Genomic DNA, 19,664 nt, shown 5'->3' with positions numbered 1-19,664 from the left:
GTGATCTCCGAGCGAAAGCCTTGGTCAATTCCAGGACCGGCGATGCAGGCGGTGTGGCGCTGTTACTCTGTTGAGAGCATCGCAGGTGGATAAGTGGCTTCAGTTCCGTTTGTGGATCTCTAGTGCTTGCTACTGTTCTAGTTAATCTTCGTGGGTGCTATGTATGCAGCGGCCGGCGAATCCAAGATGACGGCTTTCTGGGGACCAACGGAGTCCCGCTATCCACTTGCCGTCTCCTCATAGGCATCCAATGGAGGGCAGTGCGTTCACAAGGAAATTTTGATTGGAGTTGTTGTGGTTCGAGGAGTCCGGAGTTAGTTGTGACGCGGCTAGATGGTTCGTTTAGGACAAATCCTTTGCATTGTGTTTGCAATTGTCGGGGTGGGTGTGGAGTTCCTGCTACACTTGTTGTTTGCAGCGAGCTAAAGTTTCTTATACAAGTTTTCTGCCTTCTATAAAAAGTATGATAAAAAAGACAATCAAAAGAGCTGTGTTGGTCTTCCGAGCTAAAAAACCTTTTGTTGAGTGTTTGGATGCTAACTTCACATTCTTCTGTTGGAAGCAAAATAGGCACAGCTAAAACGTGCGTACAATAAAAGTGATTTCCAGGGACCAAACTGCTAGGGTACAATTTCCGGTGCAGGGGCTTGTGCAGGGGAGCTCCAGTGGGTCCGCATGGTCGCGGCGGGCGGCATGGCGCGCCGGTTCCTTCCTGATCGGCTTGGGCTGTAGGAGCGGCAGGGAGGCTGCCAAATGGTGGTGTGGCCAGGCCACGCCCATGGGTGCCGACAGATCTTGGCGGTGTTGGAGCTTCGAGGACGGTTTGGAGCTGGAGAGGTGTTTTCTTCTACTGCGTGCATGTGCTGGATGGTGGTTGGCATGTTCTCGCCATGTGATGGATTGATGTTTCGTGGCGATTTGATCACGATGGCGAGGTGTTGCGGTAACGGCGGTGTGTCCACGACAGTTTGGCCTAATCTGTTGATAGAGGCGGGAGGTGCGCGATGGTTCGGCGGAAAATGTTGCTCATCTTCGATCGGAGCTGGCGGCGATGGCGCCCGTGGGTGTCGTTTCCTTCCTTGGAGGCGTCGCCGAGGTGTGTCGGCATCTCCCCTTCTTGATTGTGTTGTGGTCTCTGGGCGAAAGCCTTGGTCCGTTCCAGGACCGGCCATGGCAGCGGTGTCACGCCGTTACTCTGTTGAGAGCATCGCAGGTGAATACTGGGCTCGAGTTTCGTTTGTGGCTCTATCGTGCTTGCCGCTGTTCCAATTGATCTTCGTGGGCGTTATGTTGCAGCCGTCAGCGAGTCCAAGATGATGGCTTTCTCGGGACCGACGGAGTCCCGCTATCCACTCGCCGTCTCCTCTTAGGCATCCAAGGGAGGGTAGTGCGTTGGCAAGGAAATTTCGATTGGAGTTGTTGTGCTTCCAGGAGCCCTTTGTTTGTTGTGACGGGGCTAGATGGTTGGTTTAGGGCAGATCCTTTGCGTTGTGTTTGTAATTGTCGCGGTGGGTGTGGAGTTTCTGCTACACTTGTTGTTCACAGCACGCTATAGTTTCTTGTATAAGTTTTCTGTCTTTTATAAAAATATGGTTAAAAAAACAATCAAGAGAGCTGTGTTGGGCTTCCGAGCTGAAAAACCTTTTGTAGAGTGTTTGGAAGCGAAAAATAGGCACAGCTAAAACGTGCGTACAATAAAAGGGATTGCCAGGGACCAAACTGCTAGGGTACAATTTTCGCTCGGGATTATCGCAGGCGTGCGTTTAAAACTGAACCTACGGGGCGGATCCCCTTCACTCGCACCCCCACCTCACTTTCTCTTTCTGCGCAAACGAGCAGCTTTCCTACCCTAGAATCCCGGTCCCTGCCATGGCGGCGGCGGCGGGCCTCCACCAAGACGTTCTCGCCCGTATCTTGCTCCTCCTGTCGTGCATCGTGGACCGCGTCAGGGCGTCCGCGGTCAACAAGCACTGGCGGCGGGTCTCGCTGCAGAATCCGCCCCCGCTGCCGCGCCTCCTCAGGCCATCCACGGCCCGGACCGAGAGCTACCGGATCTTCGGCGGCTTCGTCGATCTGCACCCGTCCCTCTCTGACGAGGGCCGCGGGCCGCGTTTCTGCGGGTCTGCTCCGGGCGGCTGGTTCGTGATGTCATCCCAGCCCTGGCGCGGCCACGCGCTCCTGAATCTCCGCACCGGCGAGCGCGTCGCCCTGCCGGAGAGGGTGCGCATCCCACTCGAGTTCGGCCTCGGCGTCATCACGTGCCCCATGATGATCCGCGCAGCCGTCATGTCCTCGGCGCCGCCGTCTGGCGCCTGCTTGGTCGCTGCGGTAACGTCTAGCCAGACCAACCTGGCGTTCTGGCGGCCAGGCATGGAATGCTGGTTGTCGGCGCCGGCGGTAGGGAGGTTTGTGCGCAACGCCGAAGACATCACTTACCACGACGGATGGTTCTGCGCCGTTGAATCAGATGATGACCTCGTCTGCTACAAGCCGGAAATCGCCCCTGCTGAAGACGGCGCCCCTTCGCTGACCATTCGACATCACGCCTACAATCTCCATGTCCATGGTCACCGGACGGCACCCGGGGAGATCGTCTCCCGCTACCTCCTGCCCTCCGCATCCGGTGCCGATCTGCTGATGGTGAAAAGGTTCATCGCGCCGACGAGAGGCGGCACCTGCCGGTTCCAGGTCTTCAGGCTGCAGGAGGGACTGCCGGCTTCCTGGCGCCTGTACAAGAAGAGCGGGCAGGTGCTCTTCGTCGGCCGGGCCTGCTCCAAGGCCTTCTACACGGGGCACACCGGCGGCCCGGGCTATATCTACTTCCTCGACGACGTCTACACCGGTGGTCCGCACAGTGTCGCCCAGCAGAACGAGTATCCCTGCGTCGACGCCGGCGGGTGGCGTTACTCAGTCCCCGACGAGATCCAGCGCTGCCTTCCATGGTTGCCCCCCTCGGACACCTCGCCATGCATTTGGTACCACCATTAATTGTGCGACCAAGCAGGTTCAGTTCGAGGCATCACATCATAGAGATTTCCATCAGTTAACTAGAGTCTTTGTTGTTTGTGTTTGCTCCTCGTCAGTCTTTCTTTGTTGTTCTAGTTGTGTCGTCGTCGTTGTGGTTCAGTTGGTTGTATCCTCCAGGTCAGTATTTGTTGTATGTCGTCGTTGTCATCAGTTAATTTGCAGGCTGTTTTCGAACTCATTTCATCTATATGAAAATTTCAACTATTTAGACTGCTATACCAGCTATATATGTTGTTTAAATTATGTGTATGAGTTTCTGGTGTAAATTCTACTTCACATCTTGATGTTTTCCGACGTATTTTCAGTAGTGCATAGAATTTCTGATTGCATCTGTCAGTGGCAGAGTTGTTTTTCAGATGGGTCCGACACTCGACCCTAGCTTGCCCTAGCTCCCACTGGTTTCTCTCTCTCTCACTAGCTCGAACCGAGGAAGAAGAAAGAAGGAGGGAGACAGAGGACACGTGGTTCCGGCACACGAAGCCCGCCGCATGAACGGCTTCTTCCTCGAGCACGAGCTCGAATCCACTCATACAACAGTACACCGGATGGAGATTTATACGCAGGCGCGCCCATACGACGCCGCGCTCCCCACTCCCTGGCTCATGCCCCCGTCGCACACAGACGCGATCAACGCGGCTGGACTCCAACGGAACGTTGTGGTCACCCCCGCTCTATCGCTAACTAACCCACACATCAAGTGCGCGCACACACGCACACCCCATGCCACACAGCACGCACGCACACACCCCGTACACAAGTCGGACTATGCCTGTACAATGGTCAAACCATACCAAGACACAGGCTCGGCGCTGCCACGGACTGGACCTGGCGCGCCCGACGCCGGTCACCACCACGGGGACATGGCTTATTGCGCCAACATTTCATGTATCCCCTGTTTGCATTACACGTTGATGAGATGATCTGCAACTGAATATTTGATGTCCAGCCGTTCAGGTGAACTATTACTGATTGTATGTTGAAGACTCTAATCTTTATTAGATGACCCTTCTTCATTCACTTCTCAGCTGATTGTTTGATGTGTTTCAGCCGCCTATACTTATCACATCATCGATGTGGTTGTCCTTGAAACTGGAAGTTTAATATCTTGTTTGTTATATGTGCTTAATTTGAAGGCTTTTTCGAACTCATTTCATCTATGAAATTGTGAAGTATTTAGACTGCTACTAGCTACCTATATATAGGTTTTTTGATTTCTATATGTATTTTTTCTGGCTTCCTAGTATTTGAATTATGTGCATATGATTTTCTGCTGTAAATTCTCTAATTCAGATTTTGATATGTTCCGTCGTACTTTCAGTAGCGCACACAATTTCTGATTATATCGTATCATTGCATCTCGGCAGTGGCAGAGGTGTTTTTCATGTCTCCCGTTTTAGCATTGAGATGAGATGATCTGCAACTGAATATTTGGTGTTTGTTTAGCTATACAGCAACTAGTACTGAATATATGTTAAATTCTCTATTCTCTGCATGACCCTTCTTCACTTCTCAGCTGAATGTTTGATGTGTTTTAGGGGCATATACTTATTATATGTTTTCCATTTATTCCACTGAAGAAACCTCACTTCCTTGAATACAAGATCGTAAATGGGCACTGGGCACACTGCAGATAAAAGTTATGATATTACATTGCAGTTCATTATCAAGCTGATACATCGAAGCCATACACTTGGTATGTTTATTATGCCCTCGTGGCGCCGTAAATTGTATCTTGGAAGAGCATATATACATAGCCAGAGCAGACTGACCCAGACCAAATGGGACAGGCTCTGGTTCACTTAGGAGAATATTTCCCATGTTCATATATAACCAATTAACTTTTTATTTTATATAACATGTAAATGTATATTTTTGATTATTGTGATCCACAAGACCATCAAAATGAAAGAATGGGTTCAAGGATGAACGCATGCTGAAGTTTATGTTTTCTTGTTAGTAGCACTTAAATGATTGTCGATGCATCCTACTAGTTTAATAATCATTCATCGACTTGTCTTCTCTCCTAAGCTAACGATATGTTATGGGGTGAGCCTCAAGGCCATGATTTAATTTTGCATCCTATCTTCTAATCCTACAATCGAGGATGGGGAACCAACACCCGGTTGTTAAATCTCTGTTGCTGATGTACTGCGGCTGGCATACAACACCATCTAATTCCACTATTGCTATAGCTACTTGACAAAGGCGTGCTAGCAAAGAGAAAGTCGTGGCCAAGAGCATAGTGAAATTCAGTGAAGGAAACCTAGACGGTACATATTCACTACAAACCCAGTTATATATTTGTTGTGTAGCTGCTCAGTAGATTTACAACACCTTTGTTATCACGAAACCAGCGGGATCCCGTGCGGAGTACCGCTGGGAGCAATAATATAATGGTGCTATGTACGAACAGTCCTGGTATTGGCGACACCGTGACCATTCATGAATTTGGCGATCACATGAAGGCTTTTGCGCTGTCGGTCCTTTATATTGTGGGAACTGAGATTGCACTCAATCGAGTGGGCGGTTTGGCCGGTACACTTGGTTTTGATTCGAGCTTTGGTGTTGCAAGTAGTGGTCATAGTGGTCTGGCTTTGTAAGATATTTTTGGGAAGAATGATGTTAACATGGAAATGAAAAAACTCAGGAAATTTAGTAGCGGTAGTACTATAGTAGTAGTATAGTAGGAGGGGAATGAATGGAACTGGCAGGGAGGTGCACCCATTTTTGAAGAAAAAGGTAATTGCATAAATGGCCAAAAAATCATTAAAAAAATTCGCAAAAAACTTGCTCAAACGTTACAATTGCATAACACAATTTGCAAAGAAATGACTTCCGTTCTATTGTTGCCGCAAAAAAAAATCAGCAGTATATTAGAGGTACTATTCACTCTATATTGTTCGGGAATTCTTTTTTATCGCTCATATTTTTTGCGGGAGTTTTTCTTTGTCGAATATACGAGTACGGCAGTGTAGGTCAAGTATGTTTAAAAAGTTTCGAACATTTTTTAATTTTCTGAATTGCTAAGGAAAATCAGGATAATATCAGGTTCACCAACAACTAGGTGTATGAAGGTATTTTTCCTAGTATCGTAGTACTAGTAGTTGTTATTGTGGTCGTTGTATGTACGAATTATGATCTCTTTATACTGCTGCACGCCTATGATTGTTGTTTGGTTTCTATACGCTTCTCATTTTTCTGGCTCCTTGTTATGTTTAAGATTTTATGCCATAAATTCTACTTGAGAATTTGAGATCTATTTACGTGCTGAAATAGTATCTTCAGTAGTGAACACAATTTTCAATTGTATTCCATGATTGCATCTGTGGGCGCCAGAAGTGTTTTCCATGTTTCTCATGCATGGTTGCAAGTAAGAACCAGCACAATCGATGATCTGCATCTGAATATTTTATGTGTGTTTAGGCATACAGTAAGTAATGAATGCTGACTGAATGTTGTAGACTCCCTTCTTTACTTCTTAATACGTTTCCAACTAATTTCTCAGCTGAATGTTTGATGCTTGTTCACGGCATATATTTATTGTATGTTCACCATTTATGCCATTGAAGAGGACTTATTCCTCTCTTCATCTCTTACTATTCTCGGGGAAAAATGCCTCTCTGGCAATATGAAAGGACACAGAAAATCTGACATTATATTGGAGTTCATTATTAAACGGTCTTTCGTCTAAGCTATGTGGTATGTTGACTGTGCTCACATGGGTGTGGCGTCCAATCTTTATAGCTGGGAATATGCACACATAGCCACACCAAATAGGACATGCCGACTCACTTAGGAGAATATTTTACATGATCATATTCATCTATATGTGCCCTCCATATATAAAATGGGCTCTGTAAGATCCCATGGAGTAGAAATCTCCAGATCATTCAGCTTCGCCATTGGAATTACCTTTTTATTTTATATATTATGGAAATGTATTTTGTTGTTGCAGATATAGATTGTGATTTGCAACCCTACCAAAGTAAAAGAAGAGCTCCAAGGATGAACCTGAGCTAAAATGTCTGATTTTCTGGTTAGCAGCATTTAGATACTATGTTTGGGCGTAGTAAAAAAACTCACGCAATTAAGAGGTAAATGCGGATACGGTAGACATTAGTTCCATTTAAAACTGTTATCACACGACAGTGGTGCCTGCATTTCACCTCCATCGCCTCTTTAGCAATTTTAGGAATATTCTGTGAAAAAACAATTTGAGCAATATTCATTTAGAAAAGTACTGGAATCAAAATAAGCACACATCATGCATGTTATGTGATCATTGATGCATCTCATTAGGTTAACCAACATCCCATTGCTTCTCTGTTCCTGGCTCACCAACACCATCTAGTCGGGTTTAGTGGCATTACACTAGTAGAAAACAGGGCTTTGGTTCGGCCAGAAAAGAGCATTAATCATGGTTGCATTACGAACCGGGACTAATGTGAGCATTAGTCCCGGTTCGAGCGGCTAGGGCACCGTACAGGCATTAGTCTCGGTTCAAATGGGACCTTTAGTCCCGGTTGGTGCGACGAAACGGGACTAAAGGGTGCGATGCCCATTAGTACCGGTTCGTGCCACCAACCGGTACTAAAGGTTAGACCTTTAGTCCCGGTTCGAGCCACCAAACGGTACTAATGGGATTTGAGGCATTAGTACCGGTTCTTGGCACGAACCGGTACTAAAGGTCCCATTTTCAAACTCTACCCCCCCCTCCCCCGTGGATCGCCTTTTCAGTTTTGTAAAAAGCTAACGAAAATGATAAAAACATCAAAAATTAAAATCCCTCAAGATGTAGTTATGTTACTACATGTACTAGTTAGGAAAATTTAAAAACTTAAATTTGGACATGTTTTGCAAAAAAGTGTAGGGAAAATGTAAAACGCCTATAACTTTTGCATACGATGTAAGAAAAAAAAATATAATATATCAAAATGTTCAGCACAAAAATCTGCATCCGATTTTGACCGCCTACGGCCTGTTTGCAAATTTTTAGAATCCTCAAATTCTAAAAGAAAAAAAAGTTATGCTCAAATTTCATTTTTTTTTTAATTTTGGTTAAATCAGGTCAAACTTTGGTCAGACTACTTATTCAAGAAGTATTAGTGTTACTAAATAATTATTCAATTATATTAGTGTTACTAAATAATTATTACAGTTTTTTAGAATTTTGGTCAAATCTGGTCAAACTGTGGTCAAACTATAGTCAAACTACTTATTCAAGATATATTAGTGTTACTACATAATTATTCAAGAATATTAGTGTTACTAAATAATTATTTCAATTTTTTGAATTTTGGTCAAATCTGGTCAAACTGTGGTCAAACTACTTATTGAAGAAATATTAGTGTTACTAAATAATTATTGTTTTTTAGAATAATAGTTTCAAACTCAAACAGTGAAACATGTGACTTCATGCTCAAGCTAAACTCCTGGGGGTTAATAGGATTGACATCTTTCTATTGTTAGGTAAACAACAAGTGTAGACTTGGAAACGAGGGGGAATAGAACCTGAAAGTTAAGCATGCTCAGGCTGGAGTATTTAGAGGATGGGTGACCGGCCGGGAAGTTAGATGATTTGGAATGATGATGGGTGATTAGACATTAGAGGTTAAATTGAGCAGTGATGAGGGATGATTAGAGATTAAATTGAAAAATAATTCAGAAATTTAAAAATAAAAAAAAATTGTTTTTTCGTAAAAATACCTTTAGTACCGGTTGGTGTTATCAACCGGGACTAAAGGTGAAGCACCAGACAGCGGCCACGTGGACGGCCTTTAGTCCCGGTTCGTGTAAGAACCGGGACTAAAGGGGGAGGCTTTAGTAACGACCCTTTAGTTCCGGTTGCTTATGAACCAGGACAAATGACCCTTTTTTTACTAGTGTTAGTCATTACTGTCACAAGAGCTGTTTGATAAAAGGCCTGTAAAATAGTAGCGTCATCACCAAGATCATGCATGGTGCGACTGAAGGAAAGGAAGGGTTAGAAGGTTCACTATTCTATGCAGATTAGGCGGCATGTTGCTGCCAAGGGAAACTATATGTAGTCATGCGACTGGTCAGCCATTATACGAGGTCACATTGACGGCATAACATGGAGCTACATAGCTGGTCGGCAACTTGCACAAATACATGACTAGCTATAGCCATGTGTGCGAGAGAGAGCTAGTTCGGACAAAAGATAAGCAAGCGGAGAGACAAGGATTTGGTTTGGAGGGAAAATGATATACAAGAAGCTTCTCCTTTAGACCGACCATTATTTGTGCAACCGAAAAGGCATTAGGGCGTCTCTAACGGCAATCCGTAAATTTTCTCCCACATCCGTCTGCGGACAGGACTGGACCAGTCCGCGGACACAGACGCAGGATGCCGCCATCCAACGCTACCCACATAGTATTCAACAACAATTGGAACCAACCGGTAAACACGGGAAATTTCATTTAAATTAGGATAATTTGTAAATAGAACGGAACGATATTTTGTCCAGTGAACTAAAACCCTTAATATAAAGGGGTTTTTACATCTGTGCCCCTGGTTCCTTAGCCATACTCATTCATCCCCATGCTCTTAACTTTTGCTCACTTTTCCCCACTCCCTTGCCCGAAAACCTCAGAACTGGTCACAAACAGTGCATGCCATCAGGTCAGTGCTTTGACCGTTAACTCTGACGAGTGGGGCCGCGCTGACTGTGTCGCCCGTTGGACCTGATGAGTGGGGTCGCGGCGGACGGTGCCGCGGTTAGCCTGTTTGTGACGCCCCGAGACCGACGCTTCAGAAGACTTCCATATTTTCATGATCACCGTGTGTTTCTTTTGTGCTTGCTCTTTTATTTTTGCATTGCATCATGTCATCATGCCATCATGTCATTAATCCTTGCATCTCAACTCAACTAATAAATTGCATAGATGGTTGATCTATTTAAATCGAGGGAAGGGTGACTTCTCTTTATAACATATCCTCCCAATATTAGAGAGCTATATTAGATATTTCTTTAATTTGGAAATCACCATAACACACTTGCAAATTATCCCAATGCCTTTGTTATCTTAATTCTTGGTCTCCAACCTTGCCATATATTCTTTCATCATATTCCGGAGCTCCACCAAAAATCCGAACATTTTTGGACCTTCCCAACCCTCACTTCCTATTCAAATCATTTGAATTTAAATCAAATGAGTTTGAATTTAAATCTTTCAATCATGGCCTGTTCTATTTTCCCGGAACAAGCAAATTTTGTGAGTCCGGGAAAATTATCCGCGTGTCCAACTTCTTCCCCTAACCTCTCTTTCTTTTCTTTCTTATCTCTGTTTTGTTTTATTTTTCTTTAGAGTGAGAGAGAGAGCCTGCAGCCCAGCCGGCCTCTAAGCCCAAAGCCCAGCCAGCTCCCTGTTTTAACCTAGCATGCACCTATCGATCCCCTCTCCCTCTCAATTCCTCCAACGCCGCCACTACACACACGCCCCACGCCTTGCCTCCCATGGCGCCCGAAGCCATGCCCCGTCACCCCTCCGGCCGGTTAGTCCCGACCGCCCTGCACCCGCGAGCACCACCACCTCCAGCGCGCCTCGAGCCTCCTCCTGTGTGCCTCCACCCTGGATCCAGCCTCGACGACCCATCCCCGACCTCCTCCTCGCCCGCCTCCTCGTCTACCCGGCACCACCGCCTCGTCAGCTCCGTCGTCAAGGGAGGAGCCCCTCGATCCGTCCCCTTCACCCCGACTCCGGCGAGTGCCGCCCCGTCGACTCTCCTCCATGCGACGCCTCCCCTCTGCTTCCTCGTCCACCGCTGTTCCCGTCACTCCACGCGACTTGGGCAAGCTGTCGACCTCACCGCCTTCCTACACGCGCGTGCCCACTGCTGGTCTCGTGCCAGGGCCCCTCCTCCTCACGGCCATGGTGTCCGTCGTGGCTGTACAGTGCCGGCACGTTGCTGCTGCTTCGCCGCCCGCCTCCCTTCGTTGACCACCAAGACCCGAGGCCTGTTGTGTTGTTTCGTTTGGATGCATCAAGTTCCTCTACTACCTGTGTACGACTACGTGGATTCACCAAGTACACTACCGGCAAGACCACACGGATGCTCGGCCGAGTACTGTACGAAACGCCAAGTACCACGACGACCATCGACATGTACCTCTACACCATATCGAAACGCCGAGTTCCTCGCCGTCGACACCAAGTTACTCGGATTTGTCAAGCTCCTATCCGAAACGAGCGTGTACCACTACTTCCACTACCGTCGCTAGAACGACTACTTCCACTACCGTCGAACCCGATCCGCTCCGAAAAGGCACGCTTCAAAGGTATAACCCCGAGACGACGTCCGTGGACCGAATGCATGTGTTGTATGAGATGCACCCTATGTTTGGACCGTGTCCGAATTGTTCCTTGCACGTTCGCCATAAGCCATGCCACCGACATGTGGGACACCCGGTATCCGGGATCACTCCCCGTCACTCTTGCACGTTTCGCGCACCCACACTTGTTCCTTTGCACCAGCATCTCAATCGAGTTGCCGGAACCGGGATGTTGCCGTGGCACCATTTCCGTTTCACCGCCGTGGCACCCTTTTCCTTCTGCCATGGCGACAAATGCCTCGTAACATGCTCATGTCAACATTTTCATAAAATTGCTTAAAACTTGCATATGTCATCCGCATCATGATAATAACATTTAAAACGTTTAAAATTGTTGTTTGCTTTAAATTGCTATATGACATATGGGGATTTCCGGAATTGTTATTTGTTATTTCCGGCCTCATTTAAACTTGCCTAAATAGATAGTTTTATTATGCTTCACCTCTTGCCATGCTTAACCACAGTTAATTTTGTTGGGTACATAAACGGGAGAGAACTAAATAATTGATGTGGTGTTTTGTCATATGCAACTTGTTGCATATTGAGCTCCACTTAATTTGCAGTATTGTTTGTTGCATTTTGCCATGCCATGCCTCATTTAAACCGGACATGCATCATACTTGTTTGTGCATCATGCCATGTTTATGTGATGGTTGTTTTACCATGATGTTTGCTTCTTTCCAGTTGCGCTTCTCCTTGATAGTTCCGGTAACGTTGCGTTTGTGAGGATTCGTTCGACTACGTCCGTTTGTATTCTTCATGGACTCGTTCTTCTTCCTTGCGGGATTTCAGGCAAGATGGCCATACCCTTGAAATCACTTCTATCTTTGCTTGCTAGTTGTTCGCTCTATTGCTATGTCGTGCTACCTACCACTTGCTATATCATGCCTCCCATATTGCCATGTCAAGCCTCTAACCGTCCTTTCCTAGCAAACTGTTGTTTGGCTAAGTTACCGCTTTTGCTCAGCCCCTCTTATAGCGTTGCTAGTTGCAGGTGAAGTTGAAGATTGCTCCATGTTGGATCATGTTCATGTTGGGATATCATAATATCTCTTATTTAATTAATGCATCTATATACTTGGTAAAGGGTGGAAGGCTCGGCCTTATGCCTGGTGTTTTGTTCCACTCTTGCCACCCTAGTTTCAGTCATACCAGTGTTATGTTCCTTGATTTTGCGTCCCTTACGCGGTTGGGTGATTTATGGGCCCCCATTGATAGTTCGCTTTGAATAAAACTCCTCTAGCAAGGCCCAACCTTGGTTTTACCATTTGCCTCACCTAGCCCTTTTTCCCTTGGGTTTCCGGAGCCCGAGGGTCATCTTTATTTACCCCCCCCCCCGGGCCAGTTCTCCTCCGAGTGCTGGTCCAAACCAAGCGATGTCCGGCGCCCCCTGGGCAACCAGGGTCTATGCCAACCCGACGTCTTGCTCATCCGGTGTGCCCTGAGAACGAGATATGTGCAGCTCCTATCGGGATTTGTTGGCACATCGGGCGGCTTTGCTGGTCTTGTGTTACCATTGTCGAAATGTCTTGTAAACCGGGATTCGGAGACTGATCGGGTCTTCCCGGGAGAAGGAATATCCTTCGTTGACCGTGAGAGCTTATAATGGGCCAAGTTGGGACACCCCTGCAGGGTATAAACTTTCGAGAGCCGTGCCCGCGGTTATGTGGCAGATGGGAATTTGTTAATGTCCGATTGTAGAGAACTTGACACTTGACTTAATTAAAATGCATCAACCGCGTGTGTAGCCGTGATGGTCTCTTTTCGGCGGAGTCCGGGAAGTGAACACGGTCTGGGTTATGTATGAACGTAAGTAGTTTTAGGATCACTTCTTGATCTCTTTTAGCTTCTCGACCGATGCGTTGCTTCTCTTCGCGCTCTCTTTTGCGTATTTTAGCCACCATAAATGCTTAGTGCTTGCCGCAGCTCCACCATATTACCCCTTACATACCCACAAGCTTAAGTAGTCTTGATCTCGTGGGTGTGAGATTACTGAGTCCTTGTGACTCACAGATTCTACCAAAACAGTTGCAGGTGCCGAGGATACCTATGCAGGTGACGCAACCGAGCTCAAGTGGGAGCTCGATGAAGATCTTGGTCGTTACTTGTTTCGTTTCCTGTTGATCAGTAGTGGAGCCCAGTTGGGATGATCGGGGACCTAGCACTTGGGGTTGTCTTCTCTTATTTTGGTTCCGTAGTCGGACCTTGTTTGTACTCTGAATGATGTATGTTTAATTTATGTATTGTGTGAAGTGGCGATTGTAAGCCAACTCTTTATCCCATTCTTGTTCATTACATGGGATTGTGTGAAGATGACCCTTCTTGCGACAAAACCACCATGCGGTTATGCCTCCAAGTCGTGCCTCGACACGTGGGAGATATAGCCGCATCGTGGGCGTTACAAGTTGGTAATCAGAGCCATCCCCGACTTAGGAGCCCCCTGCTTGATCGAATCGCTGACGTTGTTGAGTCTAGAAAAAATGTTTTGAGTCTTAGGATTATATATATCGGAGAGTAGGATTCTTTTTACTCCTCAGTCCCTTCGTTGCTCTGGTGAGGCCTCCTGACGTAGATGTTTTGACTTTCCTCTCCTCAAATTTCACTAATTTTTTAGGATCACGCGGGTATCTTGGAATCGTTTCGATGGTTTTGTGACGAGAACATTGTTCTTGGTGCCTCCTGACATTTAGGGGTTGTGGCAGTGTCCCGGGGAGTTGAGCTCCGAGGTGTTGTCGTCACAATTTTATCGTTGCAGTTCTGGAATACCTGAGTTTCGCCGACATCGAAAATCTCTTTTATGCAGTTGTTGGTGAGATCACCTCGACGCCACCCAGTACTGGGGCGGGAGTTCGGGAGTATTGCCATAACTCGTATAACGGATGCTTTTCGAAGGTGGAGGTACACGATTTCCGAAGGTTTCTTGGTTATGTGTTGACGGATGGATACAGCTGGATCTAGGGATTGTTAGTTTGGGTGAGATATATTGCGTCCCCTGTATCCCCAACACCTGATTGCATAACCAGAAAGTTTCGGGAGTTTATAAGTGGGAATTCAAGTAGCTCCTAGAATATCTTTTCGACGGATGTATGGTTTGAGATTGGGGTCCAACGTCTAGTGGTTCGCTTTTCACGGTCGATTTACAGTGGTCGCGAGACGTCTTAAAGAATCCTTGGCTATGCCGATTCGGGGACATCTTGTTTGTCATTCGTGACGTCCGCTGTACGTCGTGCCCGTGGGGCCTCATCACGAACACTTTGGGCGAAATCTCTATCATATGTTTGTTTCCGGCTTATTTCCTAAGCCAATCCTTTGTTTTGTTTTGGTTTGTGGTATTCGAGTTGCTTCGAAGTCAAGTGTTGATTCCATACCTTTCCTAAGCGGTGTTCTCATACTTCTATGTGAAAACCAATCCTTCTTGATCATCGAGATTGTCATGCTAATTCTTTCCCAACCGACGTGCTCTTTTTCAAGTGGATCCGATCATTTCAACATTCGCGAGATCAATTCTCAGTTCTTTGCAACGGTGTTTGCTTCATCCATCCCAAGTTGTCTTTGTTTTCCTCGCCCTCCCACCCTTTTTCTTCAAGGACTCAGATTTCTTAATCAAGTATCCTTTTATCGATGGGAAGTCTCTCCATTCTTTTTCGTCAATGCTCTTATCTGGTGATTCTCAGGAAGATACTAACGGAGTTTCGAGTTCATCATTCTTCGTTCTTTTTCTTCTCCGGTGGATTCAATTCAAGCTTTGTTGATCATATCCTTTCCCTCGTTTCAAATGTTTTCCCATACCGGTGTACCTCGTAATCTTTCACTTCTTGTTATTTAGTTGTTCCGGAGTGCTGAAGATATCTCTGAAGATCCGTGTTTCCACTCCGCATCAATTCTAACTATTTCGAGGTTGTTACCTCATTCAAGCCATTTAATTCAACCGGTGCAATCTCCTTTTCAAGTAATCATTTCAACGGTGTTCCTTTTCAGTGGGCCCTAACCCACAGGTCTTTTTCCAAGATCTTACCTGACTCTTCTAATTCTTTCCGGAGTTATTCTCAAATTCATTGCAAAGTTTGACGTAAGAATGGATTATCATCAGTCAAATGTCTTTCTCCAAGATCTTTCAAATTCTTTCATCGTTGGTTCAACCTTTCCAATTTCATTCCGGAGTGCCTCAACAATTCATGGTGGTGTTTCTCATCGTCATTCTCAACATTTGAAGACCGAAGAAGAGTTTCTCTTCAATCTTGCTCCATTCTCTTCAAGATTCATGGTTCTAGCTTGATGCCATCCTCTCATAATTGTTTTCGATTGTGAGAATTCTTTTCACCCATCCGGAGCTTTTCAGTTTGATTCTCCGGAGCCCATCATCTCAGAATTATTCATTCAAGCTTTCAGCTCTCGTTCTCCAAATCATACCGGTGCATCATTCAAGTATTATCTAATCAGCTCGGGATCTCTGCGTTCACTTGTATCTAAATTCTCTCAAGTATCTTCGTTCATTTTCCAATTCTTCCCGGTGTTTCTTTATCTTTTCTTCGTTCATTTTCAATTCTTACGGTGGTTCGTTCAAGAGTTCTCTTCCTTTGTTTTCATATAGATTCATTCGTTCTTTTCAATCCTACCGGTGGTTCGTTGAAGACCTTCCCAAGTTTGCGCCATATCTATCTTAATCCTTTCTACGAGAATAAGTAGTATGCCAAATCCATTGCTTGTCATCAATTTAATTGGTGAAGGATGAGCATAATGTAATTCTTATTCTTGTTTCATCGAGTAAATTCAATTCCTTATTTTGGAGGTTCATCAAAACTCTTGATTTCATTTGTTCATCTTTCTTTCCGGAGTTCCAAGTTTTCTCGGTTATATCATTTCAAAGCTTCATCTTATCACTGCAAGGCTTCACCTGGTGTTTTCAATTTCTCTTTCTTTCTATCATCCTTTTATTACCGGAGTTCTTCATGGAGTTTCTTCATGGTGGTTCATCAAGGATTTAATTCATTCTCGAAGTGTTCTCAAGATTCTTGTTGGAAGAGCTCAAATATTCTTCTTCCTGCATTCCAAAGTGCAATTATTTCTACCTTACCTTTTGAGGTGGTGTTATGTCATTCAGGATAATTTCCCTTCGGGTTTCATGATTCACAAGTTTTTCAAGAGTGACATATTTAAATCCATCATTTTCTCTTCGTTCAAGAGATCTTTTCAACCAATCAATCTCTTTGTTGGACTTATCTTGGTTTAGATTTCACCTAAAGCCTTCCCTAAGGATTGTTGCTATTTGTGGTGCTTATCAATGATCCAATTTTTCTCCTATCCTCTTGCCGGAAGAAGTTTTCATCTCTTCGTTGATCTCAAGCAAGCAGTTGTTTTCGTTAGTGGCAGAATTTCACCTCAAGTTTTGAGATGTCTCCATAAGCCCACAAGGATCATATCCTTTCGTTGTTGGTTTTCCAACAACTCCGGTCTAACCTTCTTGCAAGGATGCTTTCCAAATTCAATTGTGGTACAAGTTGGCATTCCTTCTCCATTCTCTTATTCCAACGATCTAGCTTCTATTCGTTCGTTCCGGAGGCATTGTGATATTACTCTCTTCGACAATCTTCTTGTTTTGTCAAGATCATCTTCTTTCCTTGCTTATTCATTTAACCGGAGTGTTGTGTCATCTCTTCAATTTCTTTTCATCTTATCAAGTTTTCCTTCCCTTTTCTACCAGAGTGCGGTCTGTAATCTTTCTTACCCCTTGTGCCATTTTTCAATAGTTCCGGAGGCAGTGTGTTGTTGATTTCATCAAGTATCATCCCATCTTCTCAAGTTCATGTTAATTCCTTCCATTTTTAGTCGGAGTGCTGTCCAAATCATATCATTCTTAATCCTACTCTATCTTGTTTTAACTAGAGTGGCTTCAAAATCTATCTTGTCCCCTAAGCTCTTGGTTCTCATCATGTTCTTTGTTCTTCTCTGCTAACGCAGTGTTTGCAATCTTGTTCACCTCCATTGTATTCTTTCTTTCGATTTGTTCAACCTCTCAAGGTTTGTGGGTTTCACTCGTTTGTCAAAGAAGCAACATTGTTTTACCTCTTCCTCTTCCGTTTCTCTCCGGCGCCATCCTTAGATCTCGGGACGAGATCTCTTGTAAGTGGAGGAGTGTTGTGCCGCCCCGAGACCGACGCTTCAGAAGACGTCCATATTTTCATGATCACCGTGTGTTTCTTTTGTGCTTGCTCTTTTATTTTTGCATTGCATCATGTCATCATGCCATCATGTCATTAATCATTGCATCTCAACTCAACTAATAAATTGCATAGATGGTTGATCTATTTAAATCGAGGGAAGGGTGACTTCTCTTTATAACATATCCTCCCAATACTAGGGAGCTATATTAGATATTTCTTTAATTTGGAAATCACCATAACACACTTGCAAATTATCCCAATGCCTTTGGTATCGTAATTCTTGGTCTCCAACCTTGCCATATATTCTTTCATCATATTCTGGAGCTCCACCAAAAATCCGAACATTTTTGGACCTTCCCAACCCTCACTTCCTATTCAAATCATTTGAATTAAATCAAATGAGTTTGAATTTAAATCTTTCAATCACGGCCTTTTCTATTTTCTCGGAACAAGCACATTTTTGTGAGTCCGGGAAAATTATCCGCGTGTCCAACTTCTTCCCCTAACCTCTCTTTCTTTTCTTTCTTATCTCTGTTTTGTTTTATTTTTCTTTAGAGTGAGAGAGAGAGAGCCTGCAGCCCAGCCGGACTCTAAGCCCAAAGCCCAGCCAGCTCCCTGTTTTAACCTAGCGTGCACCTATCGATCCCCTCTCCCTCTCGATTCCTCCAGCGCCGCCACTCCACACATGCCCAACGCCTTGCCTCCCATGGCGCCCGAAGCCATGCCCCGTCGCCCTCCGGCCGGCGAGTCCCGACCGCCCTGCACCCGCGAGCACCACCACCTCCAGCGCGCCTCAAGCCTCCTCCTGTGCGCCTCCACCCTCGATCCAGCCTCGACGACCCATCCCCGACCTCCTCCTCGCCCGCCTCCTCGTCTACCCGGCGCCACCGCCTCGTCAGCTCCGTCGTCAGGGGAGGAGCCCCTCGATCCGTCCCCTTCGGCCCCGACTCCGGCGAGCGCCGCCCCGTTGACTCTCCTCCACGCGACGCCTCCCCTCTGCTTCCTCGTCCACCGATGTTCCCGTCACTCCACCGCGACTTGGGCAAGCTGTCGACCTCACCGCCTTCCTGCAGGCGTGCCCTGCTGGTCGTGCCAGGGCCCCTCCTCCTCACGGCCATGGTGTCCGTCGTGGCTGTACAGTGCCGGCACGTTGCTGCTGCTTCGCCGCCTACCTCCCATCGTTGACCACCAAGACCCGAGGCCTGTCGTGTTGTTTCGTTTGGATGCGTTAAGTTCCTCTACTACGTGTGTACGGCTACGTGGATTCGCCAAGTACACCACCGGCAAGACCACACGGATGCTCGGCCGAGTACTGTACGAAACGCCAAGTACCACGACGACCATCGACATGTACCTCTACACCGCATCGAAACGCCGAGTTCCTCGCCGTCGACCCCAAGTTACTCGGATTTGTCAAGCTCCTATCCGAAACGAGCGTGTACCACTACTTCCACTACCATCGCGAGAACGACTACTTCCACTACCGTCGAACCCGATCCGCTCCGAAAAGGCAAGCTTCGAAGGTATAACTCCGAGACGACGTCCGTGGACCGAATGCATGCGTTGTATGAGATGCACCCTATGTTTGGACCGTGTCCGAATTGTTCCTTGCACGTTCGCCGTAAGCCATGCCACCGACATGTGGGACACCCGGTATCCGGGATCACTCCCCGTCACTCTTGCACGTTTCGCGCACCCACACTTGTTCCTTTGCACCAGCATCTCAATTGAGTTGCCGGAACCGGGATGTTGCCGTGGCACCATTTCCGTTTCACCGCCGTGGCACCCTTTTCCTTCCGCCATGGCGACAAATGCCTCGTATCATGCTCATGTCAACATTTTCATAAAATTGCTTAAAACTTGCATATGTCATCCGCATCATGATAATAACATTTAAAACGTTTAAAATTGTTGTTTGCTTTAAATTGCTAAATGACATATGGGGATTTTCCGGAATTGTTATTTGTTATTTCCGGCCTCATTTAAACTTGCCTAAATAGATAGTTTTATTATGCTTCACCTCTTGCCATGCTTAACCACAGTTAATTTTGTTGGGTACATAAACGGGAGAGAACTAAATAATTGATGTGGTGTTTTGTCAATATGCAACTCGTTGCATATTG

The 19,664-nt window shown here is 45.9% G+C and overlaps 1 protein-coding gene across 1 annotated transcript; it reads left to right on the top strand.

Annotated features, from left to right (window-relative positions):
* Window positions 1–1,815: 1,815 nt before the first annotated feature.
* LOC123124109 (uncharacterized) lies at window positions 1,816–2,988 on the top strand. The gene has a single exon (XM_044544808.1). It carries the CDS (start codon window positions 1,870–1,872, stop codon window positions 2,986–2,988), a length of 1,119 nt encoding a protein of 372 aa, XP_044400743.1. The 5' UTR covers window positions 1,816–1,869.
* The last annotated feature ends 16,676 nt before the right edge of the window (window positions 2,989–19,664 follow it).

The sequence above is a fragment of the Triticum aestivum genome, chromosome 5D, assembly GCF_018294505.1.
Source record: "Triticum aestivum cultivar Chinese Spring chromosome 5D, IWGSC CS RefSeq v2.1, whole genome shotgun sequence".
NCBI classification, from domain to species: domain Eukaryota; kingdom Viridiplantae; phylum Streptophyta; class Magnoliopsida; order Poales; family Poaceae; genus Triticum; species Triticum aestivum.
Note: the sequence above shows the minus strand (reverse complement) of the source record. Positions and strands in the feature narration are given on the sequence as shown.

What these genes read in the sequence shown, in the direction of transcription:
- LOC123124109 (XM_044544808.1), top strand. Translation starts at nt 1,870, where the DNA reads ATGGCGGCGGCGGCGGGCCTCCACCAAGACGTTCTCGCCCGTATCTTG.